We start from the raw sequence: 19,936 nt of genomic DNA, 5'->3' as shown, positions 1-19,936 counted from the left end.
TCTGGTGCACTCTACTCTCTTGTGCTATGTGCCAAAAGTTCAGCGCAAAAATGGTGGATGATTATCTAGTGTGCCATTAACTCTTAACTCTAATTTTGCATGATTATTATTTAAACGGATTAACACTCTGTGTGCTATTTACGTAGGCAGCTTTCCTCTCTAGACCAGAACTTGTGCAGAACGTCATAAAAGTGCTTCAGCCACAACTAGTAATCACAGTCAACATTCCTGCAAAGGTAAACTGTTCCCAGTGAAAATATTAAATGAAACTTTGTGTGGGACTAGTCACTTTCAACTTTTAAGGAGTGACTTCTGTTATCCAATATTTCCTGAGAGCAGGTTTTGAAAAAGAAAGGGGATGCATGAGTCACTGAACACAGGTGGAAACATGAGCCCCCTGCACCGCCGCCACCAACCTAAGGCACAGAATAGGGACAGGAGGGAGGACACCAACATCAACCTTGATCTTCCTCACCTGTTGCTTCAGGCTAATCCTTCAAGACCCTCTCCTGGACTTCAGCCAACTGCCCCTCATAAATTAGCACCAGGACACACAGCATCCCCGCTCACCTGTATGCAGATGAAGGAATCGGCATCTGATGCTGCAGAAAACTTCTGGCTCTGGGATGGGTTAAGTGTCCCTTTTTGTAAAATTTAGACTAAAAAGTGTAATTAGTGCTCAGGGAATCCCTAACATGTCAAGAAACGTTGTTCTCATCAGAGCCTTCACCAAAAAACATCCAATGAAAAGAGTTGTTTTTGAATGCAGAGTATGCAGTGACAATGTGATTGTGGAGATATACACATAATAAGCTATTTTAAAAAACTAATAAAGCTTTATTTTTCATTATCCAAAAAAAGCCACCAGAAAAGTTATTTCTTTCTGGGACAAAATTAAAGAAGAAAAAGTAGTTTTCTAAACACTTTTTCTTGTATTAGTTATGTACCACTTTATTGCCACATATATATGTATATATATACATATATATGATTTTTTTTCAAGTACAGAAATATGAATGGAAGATTAACAAGGAAAGAAAAGAAGGAGCAAAGTCAGGAGTGAGTTTCATTCAGAAAAAGGACATTGTGAAGTCTTAAGAAATCTCAAATTTGGGGGATCCCTGGGTGGCTCAGCAGTTTGGCACCTGCCTTCGGCCCAGGGTGTGATCCTGGAGTCCCGGGATCAAGTCCCATGTCAGGCTCCCTGCGTGGAGCCTGCTTCTCCTTCTGCCTATGTCTCTGCCTCTCTTTGTGTGTCTATCATGAATAAATAAAGTCTTTAAAAAAAGAGAGAGAGAGATATCTCTAATTTGGGTTTGATAGCTCCAAAAGCAGTCTCAGCAAAACAGGGATGAAAAAACATTACAGAGTTGTAATTTGGCTTTTGGAGACTGATCATAGCATACGAAGACACAGAGACAGAAGGTTACACCTCCAATCAAATAGCACAGGAGGTCATCGTTGTGTCTTGGGGGCCTTTGGTCAAACAATTTTTCTCCTCCATTTGAATGGACCCTAATCAAAAGTCTTCACTAGCAAATATGGCTTTGAGACATAGCTAAGTGGGATGAGACAAGAACAATTTAAAATATATGAAAAAAGATGCCTACGTTTAAGAAGAGTAATTTGCATGGATCATTGAAAACATGGCATCTGAATCTCCACAAGGTAGGACTATGAAAATCTACCTCTCTGGACAAGATAAAAGGTCATTTATCATGGTACTGGTGAAATTCTTCTCTTTCAATCTTACCTGACTCTCTTTGGCATTATGCACAATTTAGTGTTTGGAGAAATTATTGGGTCCATTTTTCACTATGCCTCAAAATAAAGTAGATGGAAGAAGAGTGGAAATTCACATAAAGAAAGGCTTTTCATAAGGTATGCATTTTTCCTATAAGGAAGATAATGGCTCAGGGTGGACCAGTAGGAACCACCTAGGACCAGTAGGAGCTCTGGGAAGTTCCAGCAAGGACAAGTAACTACCAACATTTTACTTGGCTGAAGTGCCAGTGGCTTTTGTTTGATTATTTTCTTGCTTGCTGATTTATACTCCACTTGATTTCACAAAGGACTTGAGAGGGCTTACAAAAAACACCCAGAATAATAAAGAGTTAAAATGTGATGGCAAGGGAGTACTGAGCTATGTGAATCACACTAAGAGGAAAGATTAATACCGGAAAACAGACATGATGCAGTCCTGCTCAACACCGGAATTAGACAGAAAAGTTGACTCTAAGCTTCTTCCCAACTAAAGTCCAGGCAGAGAAAGCTGTGAGACCCATTTAACGTTTTATCCAAAGTGTGTTAAGTGCACACACAAGAAGTAGATTTATTTATTTATTTACTTATTTATGATAGTCACAGAGAGAGAGAGAGAGAGAGAGAGAGAGAGGCAGAGACACAGGCAGAGGGAGAAGCAGGCTCCATGCAGGGAGCCCGACGTGGGATTCGATCCTGGGTCTCCAGGATTGCATCCTGGGCCAAAGGCAGGCGCCAAACCGCTGCACCACCCAGGGATCCCAAGAAGTAGATTCAGAAGATAACTTTTGGGGATGCCTGGATGGTTTAGCAGTTGAGTGCCTGCCTTCAGTTCAGGTCATGATCCCAGAGTCCGGGGGATCAAGTCCCACATTGGGATCCCCTCAGAGGAGACTGTTTCTCCCTCTGCTTATGTCTCTGTTTCTCTCGGAATAAATAAATAAGAATCTTAAATATATATATATATATTTTTTTTTTTTTTAATCAATTGAAAATGTAGGAGACATTTAAGGCACCATGCTATTACTTGAGGGTCTTGCCAAGGTGTGAAGACACTCATGTTGAGAGAACCCGAATCACAGATTAAATAGAAGTCAGTAGGCTCTGTTTTAACTTCAGGCATCTTTATCAAAACAGTGCATTTAACCTGTAACAGCAAAGAGAGCCAGAAGTCAGGTCCAAAGAAAAAATTAAAATACACCAAATCTTACTTTTCCAACATTGAAAGGCAAGCTGAGTGAACCATCATGGTCTACCTGTCTATCCTTCCCAGCACACTCCCAGCCTCTCACTGATGTTCACCTTCCTTATCCCCACACAGCCAATAAACACACAATTCAGGACATTCCATATATAGGTATATACTGAAGATTCCTATGTCTTTGCTTTGGCTGCTTTGAAGTGACCAAAGGTCTTTTGAATGGTAACAGTCCAAGCTGTGATAACCTGGATCATAGGATCCACAGAGGGTAAAGTCCCAGGAGTCACAGATGACCCAAAGATCAGGAAGGAACAGACAGAAGGAGACGGAGGCAAGCCTTCATGGAAACAAATGTATTTAAGAACATAGCTTCACAAATCCCTAGATTTTACAAATTAATGAAGAAAAAAAATCATGTGTTGAGTCATAAAATTCAGAATTTGAGTGCATAGGCATGTGTATGTGTGTATATATGTAAGTGTGTAAATATTGTGTGTAACATATGATACCTACATAACCTGATATGTATACATAAAATATATGTATAACTCGTGACATAACACATATGATATAAATAAACGTTAAATATGGGTAATATGTAAATATATAAAACATATAGGCTATGTACATGTTATAATTAGCCTCTACTCATTCTAATAATATTAGCAAACTGTAATGTGTGCCAAGCCTTGTGATCCACACAAAGCATATTTTTGGTCTACAATCCGAATCCAAATAGTCTTCTTAGAAAAATGAATGTGAAAGATCAAGATTAGATAAGTAGACCAAAAAGACAATTTTTTCAAGTCTAGATCTTTTTAGGTTGGCAAATCAAGGAAATGTGCGACTTCACAAAATAAAATAAATGCTGAGGGAATAGAATAAATAAGGTGCCTAATAATAAGGTGCCTGGGTGGCTCAGTCATTTGAGAGTCCGACTCTTGGTTTCAGGGCATGATCTCAGGGTCATGGGATTGAGCCCTGTGAGTGGCTCCATGCTGGGTGTGGAGACTGCTTGGGATTCTCTCTCCATCTGTGCCCCCTCCTCAAATAAATAGATAAATACATATTAACACTGTGAACAGGATCGAGGTGATGTATGAGAGAATTTACCGTGTGGTTGGATGGCTTTTTTTCATTGTTTTCGAGTCCCTTGACCTCGTCACCTTACAGAGTAAACAAATAACCTTAAAGGAAATGGTCAGTTCCTCACCCATTTGTTGACCATATTTAACATGAATTTCAAAACAGGCCGTCTTATACAGTATCTCAAATCTCTCAGAAACAGGAATAGACATCCCTATGTATCCTTCCATCACTGTATTATCCAAGGCTGCCATAACAAAAGACCATAGACCCAGTGACTTAAACAACAAAGATTTATTTCCTCACAGTTCTGGAGTCTGGGAAGTCTGAGATCAGGGTGCTGGTGTGGTTGGGCTCTGGTGAGAGCTCTATTTTGACTTGCAAATGCCCACCTTCTTGCTGTACCTTCACATGGCAGAGAGAGAGAGAGAGAACTCCGGTGTCTCTTCCTCTTCTTGTGAAGGCACTGATCCCATCTTGAGGTCACACCCTCAGGACCTTATCTAAACCTAATGACCTCCCAAAGACAGAATCTCCAAAAAGCATCACACTGGGAGCTAGGGCTTCCACACATGAAGGGGGGGAAGCGGTGCATTATTCATTCCATAGCAATTGCCATTGGTGTCTTGCCTGTCTTGTGATTGCAGACATGGCCCTCGCGTGGTGGGTTTCGCATTGTGCTCTATTGCTCACAAATACACTTGCTGCTTCCATTTGCTGTCGTATCAGGTCCTCCTTGTCTTTCCCAGGATTGCTGACATAGCTTCAGCTCTCTCCACGAGCCAGTTAACTCTGTATGTTGCCGTTAAACAGCTCCAGCCAGAAACCACCAGCCTGTAGCACTATGGTACATCAGAGCTCCACCAGCAACATCCATGGGATTTTTTTTTTTTAAGATTTTGATATTTATTCATGAGAGACACAGAGAGAGATGCAGAAACATAGGGAGAGGGAGAAGCAGGCTCCCCGCGGAAAGCCTGATATAGGACTTGATCCCAGGACCCCAGGATCATGACCTGAGCCAAAGGCAGATGCTCAACCACTGAGCCACCCAGGTGCCCCCAACCATGTGCTTTAAACAAGTTACTTGACCTCTCTTTCTGTTCTTTGGGCGTAATAATATGGCTTCCATCAAAACCTGTAAGTTCTTAGAATGCCTAACTTTTAAAAGCAATGCAAATGCTAGTCCTTGCTGTCTCTATCAATTGTAGGCCTGGTCTTGTCGTTGCTTATCTCCAACCGTGCTCATAGACTCTGTACCTCGGTCACAGTCGCAGCTTGCAGGCTCCCATATATGTCTTAAACTTTCCCATCCCTCACTTTTTTGTCTTTCTTGATATATCTGCCCCCAATCATCTCCACCTGTCAAAACTTCACTAATTCTTTAAAACACACCCCAAAATGTCATGTCTTTCTTGACACTCTCCCAGTCCTTTATACTCATTCCCCATCCAGCCGTGTGGACTCCCTCCTGCCACCACACACCACATCGAGGCCTTTTGACGTGTTTATTTTTCTGCCTTGTGTTGGTGGTTATTTGTGTATGACTAGATTGCAATCACACAAGACATAATTATTTGTGTATTGACAGCCCGAACCCGTGGAGGAACATAATGAGTGTTAGCTTAATGACGATAGCTCTAAAAATAAAACAATAACAACTGTTCAGAGTTTATTTTTGGAGTTTACTAAGAGATTTTTAGGAGAGCACCTTGAAAGCTTCTGTGGCCACAGAAAGGACAGAACGTTTATGGTAAATATGGTAAATAGAAAAAGACTTCATGTCTAGATAGAAAAAAAAAATGTGAAGAAGAGAAGACGCTAGAAGTCGGGATTGCTGAGCTCAGTGATCAATGTTCTCCAGCTTTTTTTCTTGGATGGCAGTGTATAAAATGTCCACATGACTATTTTTTACAATGGCAAAAGTCACCTAAACCCAGAGGATGAGAACCAAGGGAGAAAGTGCCAGGAAGCCCAGGTGGCAGGGAGACAGGGGGATCAGGTAGATGGGATGCAGGGGAGCCTTAGCGAAGGCAGCAAGCAGACGGCCCAGCACACCTGCACACCGGCCGCCTAGGAGCAGCACTGCTTCTTGCAGCAGCACTTCTGCTGGCAGCACTTCTGCTGGCAGCAGCCCTTCCCGCACCCACAGGAGCTGCACCCGCACGAGCTGCACCCGCAGGAGCGGCGGCAGCAGCAGACCACGGGGACACTGCAGCAGCAGCCACAGCAGCCAGAACAGCAGGGGCAGCAGTTGACACGGTAGCACCTGCAGGTGGTACAGCTGCCACCGCAGCCCCCGCAGCCACCGCAGCCTCCACAGCCTCCGCAGCTACTGCAGCCTCCGCAGCCTCCGCAGCCACTGCTGCAGCCACCGCAGCCTCCACAGCCACAGCACCCCATGGTGTCAGTAGAGAGGACTCAGGACAGGTGAGGAGGGCGATCAGGAGGTCGAGGAAGGTCTGATGCCGCCTTCTGCTGGGGGACCCCCTTATATACTGACACCCCCCTTATTTTTCAGCCCAATTTCCACAGAAGAATCTCACAAGACCTCTCCTCACTTCCTCCTTGGGGCCCCTTGCCATGGTAACACTGCTATTTTTAGCACAGCAGCGCCCTTAGTGACCTCTGAGTTTTCTGCTATGAATGGAAGAGTTGTGTGTTACATCTTTAGTCCAGACGTAGAAAAATGATGGCTAAAGTGGAGGGAAAGGGGTTCCAGGCGCCTGACAAGGATGCTTGTGTCCCAGACGGGAGCCATCGGAGACCTTCCATGGGGTTCCCCTGCCCACCACGGGGCCTCTCGAGGATGCTGGGCAACCAAAATGGAAAACCAGAAGAATCCCGACAGCCTCCTGGTTGACGAGAAGTAGATCAGGGGAGGACATTCGAAGTCTTCCTTCTCTAGCTTTGAAAAGGAAAGCCTGTTAAAGAGGTGCCCGTGGTGAATCCAGGGACACCCACAAGCTGGGGGAAGCGCAGACCTGCCAGGGCTGGGTTGTGTCCCATCCAGAAGCTGCAGCATAGGCCCCCACACAGACTGTGGTCGGTGGTGTCCCCTTGTGAGCGTTGTCTGGAGCAGCCCCACTAAGCGGGTTCTCATGATCGTCCAGCAGGAAGATGCTTCTCGGGACTCCGAATCACACCTGCAGGCTCTCGGGGGTGGGAGAGGCAGCCAGCCGGAGAGCCAGCATCTCAAATAAACATTCCCCTGGTCTTGGTTGGCCTTAAACCTGAGACAGCCAGCCTCTCGATGAAACCTTTCTTACTTTTTTTCCCTCAATTATTTAACAAACAACAGCAGAAACTTCACTCTTGGCGGATGACATAGGAGCAGGCTGCCCAAAATTATATCTTTAGCATCTGACATTACACAACTCTTAAAAGAAATTTTATTTTTTTTAAGATTTTATTATTTATGTATTTATTTATTTATTTATTTATTTATTTATTTATTCATTTATTTAAAAATGTCTCTCATTAGATACACAAAGAGACAGAGAGAGGCAGAGACACAGGCAGAGGGAGAAGCAGGCTCCATGCAGGGAGCCCGACGTGGGACTCGATCCCGGGTCTCCAATAGGCCCTGGGCTGAAGGCGGCAAAAACCACTGAGCTACCAGGGATGCCCCTTAAGAGAAATGTAATGATCTGGCAATTCTTGTGAACCAAGAATCTCACTGAGCCAGGAAAAGCATATCTGAGTTTTAAGAGGAGACATGATACCTTTAGGGATGTCTACTTTTTCTCTTTTCAATCTGGTTTTCACCTGCTCTTTCAGAAAGTTTTTTTGTGACATTGAAGTGTGCCATGAATCCCAGAAGAGAGCAAAGCAATGGTTTTTTTTTTTTTTGAAACCCATGATGACTAAGAGGTTTCTATGGCAACACAGGACTTTTACCTGCTTCTAGACTCAGATTCCCACGGTTACAATTTAAATAATAATAATAATAATAATAATAATAATAATAATAATAAAGATTGTTCTTAAATATTTCAGGCATTTATGTAACTCAACAGCTATCTGTTGAATGCTTACAAGGGCCCAGGCACTCTGGTAGGCCCCAGGGCAAAAAACAGATATGCCCTTACGTTCTCATGGGCGCACACCTCTTAGAAGTATGTTCTAACCCAGATATAGATTTAAGAGACAAGTGAAGGTTAAAATTAGCAAGGATAACTGACCACGACTTCAACAAGGAAGGGTGGAAGAGGCCTCGTGAGATCTTTACTGGGAAGACAGGTAAACAAGGCACTGGCTTGACTTGTGGTGCTGGTATATAAGGGGGTCCCCCAGCGGAAGGCGGCATCAGACCCCCCTCGACCTCTCCTGATCGCCCTCCTCACCTGTCCTGAGTCCTCTCTACTGACACCATGGGGTGCTGTGGCTGTGGAGGCTGCGGTGGCTGCAGCAGTGGCTGCGGAGGCTGCGGAGGCTGCGGAGGCTGTGGAGGCTGCGGAGGCTGCAGTAGCTGCGGAGGCTGTGGAGGCTGCGGGGGCTGCGGGGGCAGCTGTACCACCTGCAGGTGCTACCGGGTTGGCTGCTGCTCGTCCTGCTGCCCCTGCTGCTGCGGCTGCTGTGGGGGCTGCTGCAGTGTCCCCGTGGTCTGCTGCTGCCGCCGCTCCTGCGGGTGCAGCTCGTGCGGGTGCAGCTCCTGTGGGTGCGGGAAGGGCTGCTGCCAGCAGAAGTGCTGCCAGCAGAAGTGCTGTTGCAAGAAGCAGTGCTGCTCCTAGGTGGATGGTGTGCAGGTGTGCTGGACCGTCTGCTTGCTGCCTTCGCTAAGGCTCCCCTCCATCCCATCTACCTGTTCCCACTGTCTCCCTCTCACCTGAGCTTCCTGGGAGTTTTTTCTCTGGTTGAGTATCTCCTACTCTGAAGTGTGGGCGAGTCTTCACTTCCTGCGAGCAAGGTCTTGTACAGGGACATCCAGTGGGGAAAGGTGGAGAACATCTGGATCCTCCATCTGCAGCTCTGGTGGCTGCTGCCCTTGGCAGGTGCTGGCCCTGCGGCTGACCCAGGAGGGGTAGTTGTGGGGCCCCCAGCCGGCCCCCATCTGTCGCTCCCTGGCTACTTGCTTTGCTGTGGGACATCTACCGCTTTCCCTCTGTGCTGGGACCTTGTTTTTCCATCTTCTCTTTTTGCTTGGGGTGGCTCAAGACTTCACACCGCCAGAGTGTCTAAAGCAAAAGGAATAATTAAACCAAAAGATGGGAGCCCTTCCAACACCTCAAGAGCAGCCCGCAGCAGCCCTGACTTCCGACCAGGAGGATCATTTGATTCTGTGTTCATCGCTGTTGCCCATCAACGTCTGCCTTTCCTGTCTCTAAGTACAATGGATTCCTGATTTCTCAGTTGCTGCTTTGTATTTCTAGCTATAATACTAACAATCTCTAATAAACTATACCAGGTCATCCTTAAAATACTGTCTCACATCAGCTTCTTATTTGGTGGTTACCGTTCAGGGGGGGCAAAGGGGCATGTAAGGAGTGGGGCAGAAAGAGCCCCACCGCAGGGGTTGCCTACATTTGTTGTGAACGTCAACTGCTTTGGTAATGGATGGCCTCCATTAATCAACATTACATTTTTTTCAGTATTTTATCTGTTTTGAATCTATATTGTAACTTGAAATATTTTTTTTTCCCAAAAAGGTCTTAAGGTAGCTGACAATAATAGCTAAGCATGCACAGAGAGCTTGATAAAATCTACCTCAGGCATCAGAATGTCTACTGCGACCATCCACCCACTTTCCTTCTGAGGCAAAATAATTTCACAAAAACATAGATTTTTGTATACCAGTTAAATTTGACCTGGGAATGGTATCTTTTTGACAAGTTAATCTCCCCAATTAAATTTAAAATTTTGGGGTTAAATTTAAAATTTAACCACAAAAGATTAATCCTCATGGATTTTTAGCCAACTCAGGTCTGCCTACAACCTAAGTATTCCCTTACGGAAAAACCTAATACCGCTCCTCAGAACTTTATTTTCACATTAAATGTACACAAATCAGCTTTTGGTGCTATGAAGCTTTGAGGTGAACTCAGTCATCTCATTTGCAAAAAGGATTTTCGGTAAAGGATATCATACTCACAGGACCACCACCGTGAGTTTGTGTGAAATAAGCACAGATAGGGATAACTAGGAAGTTGGGCCTTCAAAATCTCTTGAACAGTTCTCTTTTTCCCAGTCCCCACTAGCTATTTTTAAAAAATAAATAGCAACCTGTTGGAATGGGCATGGAAAACCTGTCGCTTTTCTACAATATTGGTGAGAATGCTAAGTGATACTATTTCTCAGGATGGCAATTTAGCAATCTGCATTTTTTTTTTTTAAAAAGTACATGCCTTTCAACTCAGAGATTTCACATCTGGAGCAAAGACATATTATTGTCAAGGCTATTCATTACAGTGTAGTTAAAGAACAGGAAAAAACCTAAATGTCTGCCATTGAGGTCTCATTAAATGTTGTTACTATACATCAGAATACTGCACATCTGTCAAAAAGAGTGAGATCCAGGAGCACCTGGGTGGCTCAGGTGGTTAAGCATCTGCCTTAGGCTCAGATCATGATCTTCAGGTCCTGGGATCCAGACCTGCCTCAGGCTTCCTGCCCAGCAGAGAGTCTGCTTCTCCTTCTCTCTCTGCCTCTCCTTGCTCCTCACTCCTCGCAAATGAATAAATAAAATCTAAAAAAATAAAAAATAAAAAGAGTGAGATCTCTATGAACTTAAAGGGATGTTTTGAGAGCTCAGCAAGATCGTTTATGGGAACAGAAACGTACCCAGAATATAACACGCAGTCAAGGGAAAGATGTTATCACAAGATGTGCATGAGTGGGGTGCCTGTGGGGGTACAAAAGGAATTAGGAAGAAAGACCTAACTATGGAAATCCCACAGGTGTTTATTTATTTTTTTAATTATTCAAGATGGCTTTTGCCTTTTTTTTTAAGATTTTTTTTAATTTATTTATTCCTGAGAGGCACAGAGAGAGAGAGGCAGAGACACAGGCAGAAGGAGAAGTGAACTCCCTGCAGGGAGCCAGATGTGGAACTCAATCCCGGGGCCCCAGGATCAGGCCCTGGGCCGAAGGCGGTGCTAAACTGCTTGGCCACCCAGGCTGCCCCCCACAGGCTTTTAAATGGCAGAAGCACCACCAAGCATCATAGTGTTGCTGTGACATCACCCCCAAGAAGTATTAATGCTCCAGGAGTGTTCATACCCAAGGAGAGTGGTGCTCTGTAGTCTTCTGCTTCAGGCCACTCACTGTGTCTCTTCTACACACAACAGCCCCTGGTCTGAGGCTGAGGGAGTCCAGGCAAAATAGTGACCATGACAATGACCGTGGCTGCCTTCATTGCTCTGCAGGATGCAGGTGCCTAACTTCCAATTGGCCAAAGTATTCAGTGTTGTCAGGCTTTGGGTTGAAAGTAAAGCAATTTGAGAAACAATCAGAAAATTCTTATAGCCCAGTTAGGTCAATCTATGGGTTTCATTAAATAATTCGCCCTAAGCTGGTTCTCTGAAGGTTTTCAAGTTCTTATAGGTCCTTTCAAAAGATCTTCTTTCATCAAGGAATTAGACCTACACTGTGCCTCAGATTTCTAAGGAAACACACCCACATGAAAGGAACTTGTCCCCAAAAACATTCACACCAGAAGTATGGATCACTCCACTCTCCACTGGTAAAAGCGCTTTGCCAAACATGTGAGGAGGTGCCACCCAGAGACATGAACTGCTGCCCTAACTTCTTCCCTGTGTCCTCCTGCTGTGTGACTTCAGATCATGGAAACTGACAGGGAACATTCAGCAAGAAAAAATAGAGAAAATGGAGTAATAACTCCCTCCTTCTTTTAAAACATTGTTTCCTGAATTTAAAATAATGTAAGCTCATTATAAACAAGTTCAAAATACAGCAAATTATAAGGGTGAAAGTTAACATTGCTTATAGTAACCACTCCTACCATTCCATTATATTTCCTTCCATTATTTTCCTACATTTCTATTCTTTCCCAATATTTTTATTTTGGGGAATCGTAAACCTATGGAAAAGTTGTGAGAATATTGCAGGAAGATCCCATATACCACTCGCTACCCAATGGTGAACATTTTGCCAGAGTTTTAGTTTTTCTCTCTCCTTCTCATTTGAGAATAAGTTGCAAATATGAAACTTCACCCTTAAAAATATTAGCATCTATTTCCCAAAAAGGGATCTTCTCCTCCAAAACTATCACATAATTTTCACACTTAAGAAACTCAATAGTGGTCCATGCTACTGTGCAATATACAGTCTTTAATTTCTCTATCCCAAGAATGCCTTGCAATTTATATTGACATTTTTAATAATTTTTCAACCTGGATCCAACCAAAGATATATTTTAAGTTGACTTTAATCTAGAATGGTCCTCCAACATTTTATTTCTGTCCTGGAAAGTTGTTGCTGCAAAATCACCCTTAAAATAAATTTGTCTGTTGTTGTTGCAAAATCACCCTTAAAATGAATTTGTCTGTTTTTTCCCTCATGATCAAATTCAGGTTAAACAGGAATACTATACAGGTGATTTTTTTGCCCCCTCAAAACATGGCATTGAGAAGTATGTGATGTCAGTTTATCCCTTACTGGTGATGTTAAACTTGATCAGCTAATTAATGTAGTGCCCACCAAATTTTGTCATTGTTAATCTACTCTTTCCCTTTTAATAACAGTGGTGCTATTTTCTGTGTATTTATACAACAAAATGAAAAGTATTACAAATATATGTCTTATTCTGATTTTTGACTTAACATTTAATTGTATATAATTGCTCTTATATTAAATATTTGCCTTTTAGAAACTGTTTTTAGAAACTTTTTAATGACTACATAGTAGCTATTTTTGTGTGTAATTTCTATCATTACCTCATATTCACCACTAAGATACCTAAGCAACTGTACATTTAACCAACCGTTTGGAAATACAAACTTGGATACCAACAACAACAAAAGAAAAAAATGACTTTTTCCTTATTTTGAAAATTGTGTAGATTTATAGTTTTAAAGGTATTATGGAGAGGTCCCATGTATTCTTATTTTAGTTTCTGTCAATAGTGACATCATGCATAACTATAGTAAAATAAAAAGTGAATTTTTTTAAGTAAAAACCTTACACCGCACCAAATCCTCTTAAATTCCAGATGGATCTTTTTATATTTTAATATTTATATAAGGATATTTCAATACTTAAACTTTTTATTTGAAGTATAAATTAAAACCATAGGGTAGTTCAAAAACTATGGGAGAATAATTTTATATTCTTAGAATGTGGAAGGTCGTGCTTAGTATAGCACCAAGACCAAAACTCATAAGAAAAAAATTAATATATAGAATTTATACATTTAAACATCTGCCAACAACTCAAGATGAACAAAGTCCCAATTTTTTTTTAAACTGGAAAAATAAAAAAGAACTGGAAAAATTATATATGCGCATCGACAGACAAAAGATAAATATCTTCATATGTATAGAGTTCTTACAAATCCATATGGAAAAAATATACGAAGGACAGAATCAGGCATTTGAAAAAAAAAACATAAATCAGGGCTCCTTGAAAAATGAGTGATTCCTGGTTTAGGTCATCAAATGCACAAGATAAGCCCCCAAAATCTTGTTACCTTGTAAAACAAGAAGTCACAAAGCATAATGGAATCGCACTGAGCGGACCATTTGAGCATCAGAAAGAATAACAACTGCAATGTACTGAAACATATTAGATATATTTAAATACATGTGTATATAATAATAACAGAAAAAAATATAAAAAACCTCATTAGTCATCTTTGGAAGATGCCAGAAAATTAACACATTATTTTGAAATTGACTTTTAAAAATGGGGGAGCAGAGAATCAAGCATTTATCCTGCCTTTCCTAAATAAAATGTACCCCAGAGTAACCAAAGAGGTGAGAAGAGGACATCTGGCTCTGCAGACAGAGTCCTGGTATGGAAGGGGAAGGAAAATGCAGCCCTAATGAATTCATGGACATCAGTAGTGACCAGCCATGGATGCCAAGATCACACAGAGTGAGACAAAGAGAATGACATGCCTCTTGATTGAAGAATTCAACGCCACCTATTAGCACCCTAATACTAGATAGGGGATGGTCGCAAGCCACTAGAGCTGATTACTGGAAATCCAGAGTGTTAAATGATTCCATGGGGGTGCAGTCTTCCAATTCCAGAACTCCACTGTGGACAACTAAGTCTACCATAGAGACAAATTCCAAGGAGACACTGCAAGGGCTGCAGGGGAAATGCAGGTTAGAATAGACCGTAGAGTTGCTTCAACCACTTGCAGGGATACATAAGTCTTCTTAGAACCCTGTTTTTAAAAATAAGATACTTGGAGAAGTATGAGCATAACTAATTACTAAGAGATATTAATTAAAAATTATTCTTAGGAGCACCTGGGTGGCTCAGTCAGTTAAGTATCCAACTCTTGATTTTGGCTCAAGTCATGATCTCAGAGTCGTGAGATGGAGCCCCACAGTAGGCCCCACGTGGAGCCTGCTTGGGATTCTCTCTTCTCTGTCCCACCCCCACCCCCTCGTTCTCTCTCTCTGTTTTTCTCTTTAAAAACAAAAAAGAAGAAAAAAGCATTTTTAATTTTTAGGCATGACAATGGCATTGGGTTATACTTTAATTTTTAGAAATTTTCTTCAAAATAATTGGCTATAAATTAATCATTGTTGAAGTTCCGTGGCGTTCATGATATATGTTTAAAGTTGGGCTTTTTTTCACAGTGAACTTCACTAGTAAGAAAAACATTAATTTTTCTCATCTACTGTTTTAACAAAACATTGTTTTAATCATATCTAATGTTGGTTGCAGAATGTAAAGAAACCATCATACGCAGTGGCTGGAAATAACTGATAAACATTTTATAGAGGGCAATTTTGTGGCTTTTATCAGCAAAACATAGATAACCTTTGATCTAGTATATCCACGTTTAAGAATTTGCTCCGAGGGGACCCCTGGGTGACTCAGTGGTTGAGCCTCTGCCTTTAGCTCAGGGCGTGATCCCCAAGCTCCTGGGATGAGTCTCTCATCAGGCTCCCTACAGGGAACCTGCTTTTCCTTCTGCCTATGTCTCTGCCTCTCTCTCTGTCTCTCATGAATAAATAAATAAAATCTTAAAAAAAAAAAAAGGAATTTGCCCCAAGGAAATGATCAGAAGCGAGAAAAGATGTAATGTATAGCTAGCATTTATTGAACTCTTATTTTGTGCCAGGCACTGATTCATTTAATCTGCATGATAACCTTTTGGATTCAGTATGTTATTTTAAGATTTTTTTTATTTATTTGAGAGAGAGAGAGAGCACGCGGAGGGGAGGACAGTAGGAGAGGGCGACAGGCAATGATGATGGCTGGATCTGCTCCAGGCTTTTGCTGGAATCCAGTCCCTCTGGTGGTCTCAGCTGCCCTAACCTGTGCACTCTCTTGCTGAGCCTGTCCTGAGAGATCCCTAGGGTTCCAGATCACACACCCAGGCACAGCTGCCCTGCTCTCCCCATCCCCACCCGCATCACCAGGGAACCCCTTCACTGCCACCCACTGGCTCTCAGGGGTCCCTGCTCTGCTGGGCTGAGGGTGCTCAGTGGGTGTCCACGGTTCTTACAACCACTGAGTCTACTCTCCTCTTCTCCCTTCATCCCAAGTGTGGAGCAGTGTGTTCTTTTAATTCCCCATGAATTTTCAGGCCCCAGATTCGAACTATATTGGTGAGTCTCCCCAGGTTCAAGGACAACAGGGAGTGGTTTAAAATCACAACCAAATATAGCCCTGCTCTTCACCCCCAGGTGTCTCTCCCCACTTCCATCCCCCCTGCTGCCTGCCCACAGCCCACCCCTGCTCTGCCTGCAGGATGCCTTCAAGCAGCTTTGCTTCCCAAGGAATCTGACACAAACCACAATTAAACTCCCTTGAAAGAAGGATTCACCTGCCCCAGGCAGGGCTTTGCCCCACTTTCCTATTCTTAAATCTACCTTGGCTCAGGTGGTGGAAGGTGGAAATATCTGCTCCCTTCAGAGTGAATTCCATGTCAGTCCCACCCACTGCTCCCCCCCTCCCGATTCACAACAGGACAATTAACCTCAGAACTCAATTAACCAACAGCCCTACTTCCTGATGCTTGGAGCATTTAATTTCAAGCATCACGTGGGATGTGGCCTAGGAATATGACGCCTCTGTTGAGAAGTGCCAAACTCTGTCCTGTTCATTTTCATGTGCCCTCCTCCACTGGGGATTAAAATTGAACTGGGAATCTTTTCTGGAGACTCAAAGCCAGTGCTCCCGACCATCTGTGAGCATTGGCTTGAACAAGAGAACTGTCCCCCCCCACCCTCTAGCCCAGACAAGCAGGCACCTGAATCCAGGCAAAGAACAGAAACAGGTCTACCTGACACATCCCCAAATGGGCAGAGGGAAGGAAATATCTCCCAGGTTCCCATGCCCTGATGGAAGCTCTGCATCTGCCTGATGGAAGCCCTGATGGAGCCTCTGCATCTGCCTCTGCAGGAAGGAGGGGAATGCTTGTCTACCTGTGCACCTGAATCAAAGGAGGAGAAACTTGAAGGCAGCGAAGTCTGCACCCCAGACAGACACTGCCTTCAATTTCTTTTTTTTCCAAAGAGTTTATTTATTTATTTGCCAGAAAGAGAGGGTGCGCACAAACAGGAGGAGAGGGAGAGAGAGAGGCAGGCTCCCCACTGAGCAGGGAGCCCAATGTGAGACTCGATCACAGGACCCTGAGATCATGACCTGAGCTAAAGGCAGACACTTAACCAACAGAGCCACCCTGCTCTTACCAAGGTATTGCTGGCCATAATTAGAGTAGGGAAACCAGTTGACAACTTAAGTTGTACATGTTCGAAATTGGACCCTTGATCTTCCTACCAGTATGCCTCCCCCTAAAATGCTTTTCTCACAGACACTCCCTACTCTGTTAATTCTCTTCCACAGTGACTTCATCCTCTTGTTTCCCAGCCTAGAGAGGCCCTGGCACCCAGGGACATCTATCTTCCTCTTACACCCTGCCCTGGATTGATCAGCAATATGGGTGGCATCACTGGGACCCAACCCAGTCTCACCTGCACCCCTACCCCACAGGCCCCAGCTTTTCCCCCTCCCCACTGCGCCCAGCAAGAGCTTCCTCAGGATGGAGCAGCAGCTCTGGCTCCCATCCTGCGCCCCCTGTAGTCAATTCTCAAGGCCCAGTTACAAGAATCCTTCTGCAGAGAAAGGCAGGTGATCTCATCTCTAATTCACGCCTCCTCAGGTGTCCTATGACACTCACTGGCCATGATATGAACTGACACATGAGATGCAGTCCCCCCACCACTGTGCTGAAGTCCCACTCCCAGGGCCCTCCTCTGCTTCCGGCCCACAGTTCTCTTGACCCCGACAACTGGACACTTCACTCTCTCCCCACTTCTGGTCTGTGCTCCAGCGTCACCTGCCTCCTCCAGGAGTCCTATCTAAATTCCTCAATTTAAAATTGAAATCCTACTCACCCTCCCTGCAATCCAACTCTCCACCACAATGCTCTTTTTCTCCCCATGACATCACCTTGGTAATATATATATTTTTAAGGACCTCTATGACACAGAAAACAATGAATTCTACTTAGTAATACATCATCTTCTTTATTTAATTTGCTAATTACTTTGATGATATAATGGGACAAACCCTTGACATCCCAGTCTAAAAGGTTCCTCATCACCCCAACCCTTCTTTCTGCACCTTGACACTTAGGCTAGTCCTTACCTTAAAGCCTGCGCTCGTCATTTCTTTGTGTTTCTTTGGACATAGATTTATTACATCTATATGCATTCCTTCCTGTGAATGCATGGAAATTCATTTGTTCATCTACTCTCTGGATGATGGGAATTTCTATTGCTTCCAGGGTTTTGCTGTTGTTGCCAGTGCTGCTATGAACTTGTTTGTACAGGCCTGCTGGAGCCCGTGTACAAGAGTTCATACACACCTGACAGTGAAATTGTTGAGTCTTATGGAAATAAACGAAGACCAAAGAGAACAGAGAGAGGTCATTTATTCGGAGCCCCCTACAGCAGAGGGGTCGGCCCCCATCACTTGCATTTTGGCAGAGGCTCAAAGGCAGACAGTGGCAGAGCTCTATGGTGGAAAAGGAGAGGCTTCAGGTGTCCCCCTTTTGGGAGCCTGTGGCCCGAGGAAGGTGGAGACGAGCTAGCTAGAAGCTGGGCATCCTATGTTACTGGTTGAAGGGGGGCATGGCATATCTGGCTCTCTCCAGCTGTCCTAAGTTGCAAGCAGGGACAAAAATTCGGAAGCTGCCAGTTAGTGATCTGGTCCTGACCATTTGGGGCCAATTGTTGCAGGAGTTATTATTTGACTTCCTGGGTTGTTTGCTGGAGATAGTGATCGGACTTCTGGAAATCTGACTTGCAGGTAGTAGATTGGCTGCCGGGGCAGCTTACTTCGATAAAGGCTGGTTTCCTGGCTGGTTGCTGCAGATGATGGGCGACAGTTCTGTTTTTATATATGGTTCAGCCATTGACCATTTGTATGCTCAGTCTTTAGTCTTTAACATACTATATAACATACTCATTTTCTTTTTTTTCAATACTCATTTTCTAAGTGTGTTGTCTCGCTGCCACACCTAGCATGTTAGTTCTATGAGAATGGGAATTTTTTTTAAGATTTTATTTATTTATTCATGAGAGACAGAGAGAGAGGCAGAGACATAGACAGAGGGAGAAGCAGGCTCACTGTGGGAAGCCTGATGCAGGACTCGATCCTGGGATCCAAGGATCACTACCTGAGCCAAAAGCAGATGCTCAACTACTGAGCCATCCAGGTGCCCCCCAAATGGGAATTTTTATCTGTCTTGCTCGTTGATCTACTCTTGATACCTAGAACAGTGTCACCTTGTGGTTACTCCGTATGTATTTATAAAATCGGGAAACATAATGTATCTATAAAAATATCATGCTGCTGGTACACATGTCTTATTTCCCCGTCCTCAGAAGTAAACAACTCAGACCTAATCTCCCCACCCCCCACCTCACCCGTTGAGTGCAAAAAGGCTCCCAGCCCTTGGTTATTCTCATGTGTCCCACCATGCCCAGAATTGGTGATCCCCCAGGTATATGCTGAAGCAAATTCATGTATTTTATGTTATTTTCTCCTTCACGTATTAGTGTGATGGCTGGCAAGTAGTAACAAGTAATAGCCCTCCCAGCAGGCAGTCTCACCCTCATCTTCCCCATGCATTTGAAAACAGACTTGGGTCAGGCAAGAAGTGCCTGTTTCTGCTTGAGTCTTGTGAACCCTGGCATGGGCTCCCCAGAAGCATCCCCGACCCTGTAATTTGGTGTGTGCTTTTCCCCTTGCTCCCTGTCCCAGTGCCTCCTGCAGTTCTTTTCAGTGCAACACTCTAAAAGCACCTGCTCTCTGTGAGTGCCTCCTCGGTGGGAGAGAGAGGAGAGGACCAGAGACCCGGTGGGCTGGGTTGTGAGCCAGTGGGAGGGAACCACCTTGGCAGCCCCTGAGCAGCACCCTTCTGCCCTGGTCTCCATCCCCTGCTTTTCACAAGAAACAGATTTAAGTAGAAAAGTCTGAGGCATAGTTCATATGGAAGGGTACTGCACTCTGAACGTGGCTTTATCAATAACATACACTGTGTGTGTTTCACCTTCAAGGAACATTGGGATGTGTGATCTGAAACAACCCGTTGGGACATCTTAAAGATTTTATTTATGTAGAGAAAGAGAATGTGAGTGAGGGGAGGGGCAGAGGGCGAGGGAGAGAAAATCCTCAAGTAGAGTCCCCACTAAGGGTGGAGCCTGACACTGGGCTCGATCTCACGACCCTGAGATT

General features: G+C 43.8%; 2 protein-coding genes across 4 annotated transcripts in view; one reads left to right on the top strand and one right to left on the bottom strand.

Moving 5' to 3' along the window:
• Nucleotides 1–5,712: 5,712 nt before the first annotated feature.
• On the bottom strand, nucleotides 5,713–11,460 carry LOC112669835 (translation initiation factor IF-2-like). 2 transcript variants are annotated; one of them, XM_049101401.1, is made up of 4 exons: nucleotides 11,267–11,460; nucleotides 10,571–10,733; nucleotides 8,877–9,225; nucleotides 5,713–8,702 (listed from the first exon to the last, which is right to left on the bottom strand). In XM_049101401.1, the coding sequence occupies exons 3-4, from the start codon at nucleotides 9,136–9,138 to the stop codon at nucleotides 8,215–8,217; spliced, it is 750 nt and encodes a 249-aa protein (XP_048957358.1). In that variant the 5' UTR covers nucleotides 9,139–9,225; nucleotides 10,571–10,733; nucleotides 11,267–11,460; the 3' UTR covers nucleotides 5,713–8,214. The 2 variants fall into 2 exon arrangements, with proteins under 2 accessions (XP_048957358.1, XP_025319100.3); XM_025463315.3 differs by lacking the exon at nucleotides 10,571–10,733.
• The window catches only part of SLC19A3 (solute carrier family 19 member 3), a 45,558-nt gene continuing 32,053 nt past the window's right edge, over nucleotides 6,432–19,936 (top strand). Inside the window, exon 1 of one of the 2 annotated variants that reach the window (XM_049101397.1) lies at nucleotides 6,432–6,478. The gene's annotated coding sequence lies outside the window, so the exon portion shown is untranslated. Of the gene's footprint in view, nucleotides 6,479–14,276; nucleotides 14,338–19,936 lie in introns of those variants that run through there. The other variant, XM_025463297.3, reaches the window with a different exon arrangement.

The sequence above is a fragment of the Canis lupus genome, chromosome 25 (assembly GCF_003254725.2).
Source record: "Canis lupus dingo isolate Sandy chromosome 25, ASM325472v2, whole genome shotgun sequence".
Lineage (NCBI taxonomy): Eukaryota > Metazoa > Chordata > Mammalia > Carnivora > Canidae > Canis > Canis lupus.
This window is presented reverse-complemented; position numbering and strand designations above follow the sequence as displayed.

Coding starts and splice junctions, on each gene's coding strand:
- LOC112669835 (XM_049101401.1), bottom strand. CDS start 9,138: ATGTCCCACAGCAAAGCAAGTAGCCAGGGAGCGACAGATGGGGGCCGG. Junction 8,703..8,876: donor AAAACTCCCAGGAAGCTCAG/GTGAGAGGGAGA, acceptor CCGCACCCACAG/GAGCTGCACCCGCACGAGCT.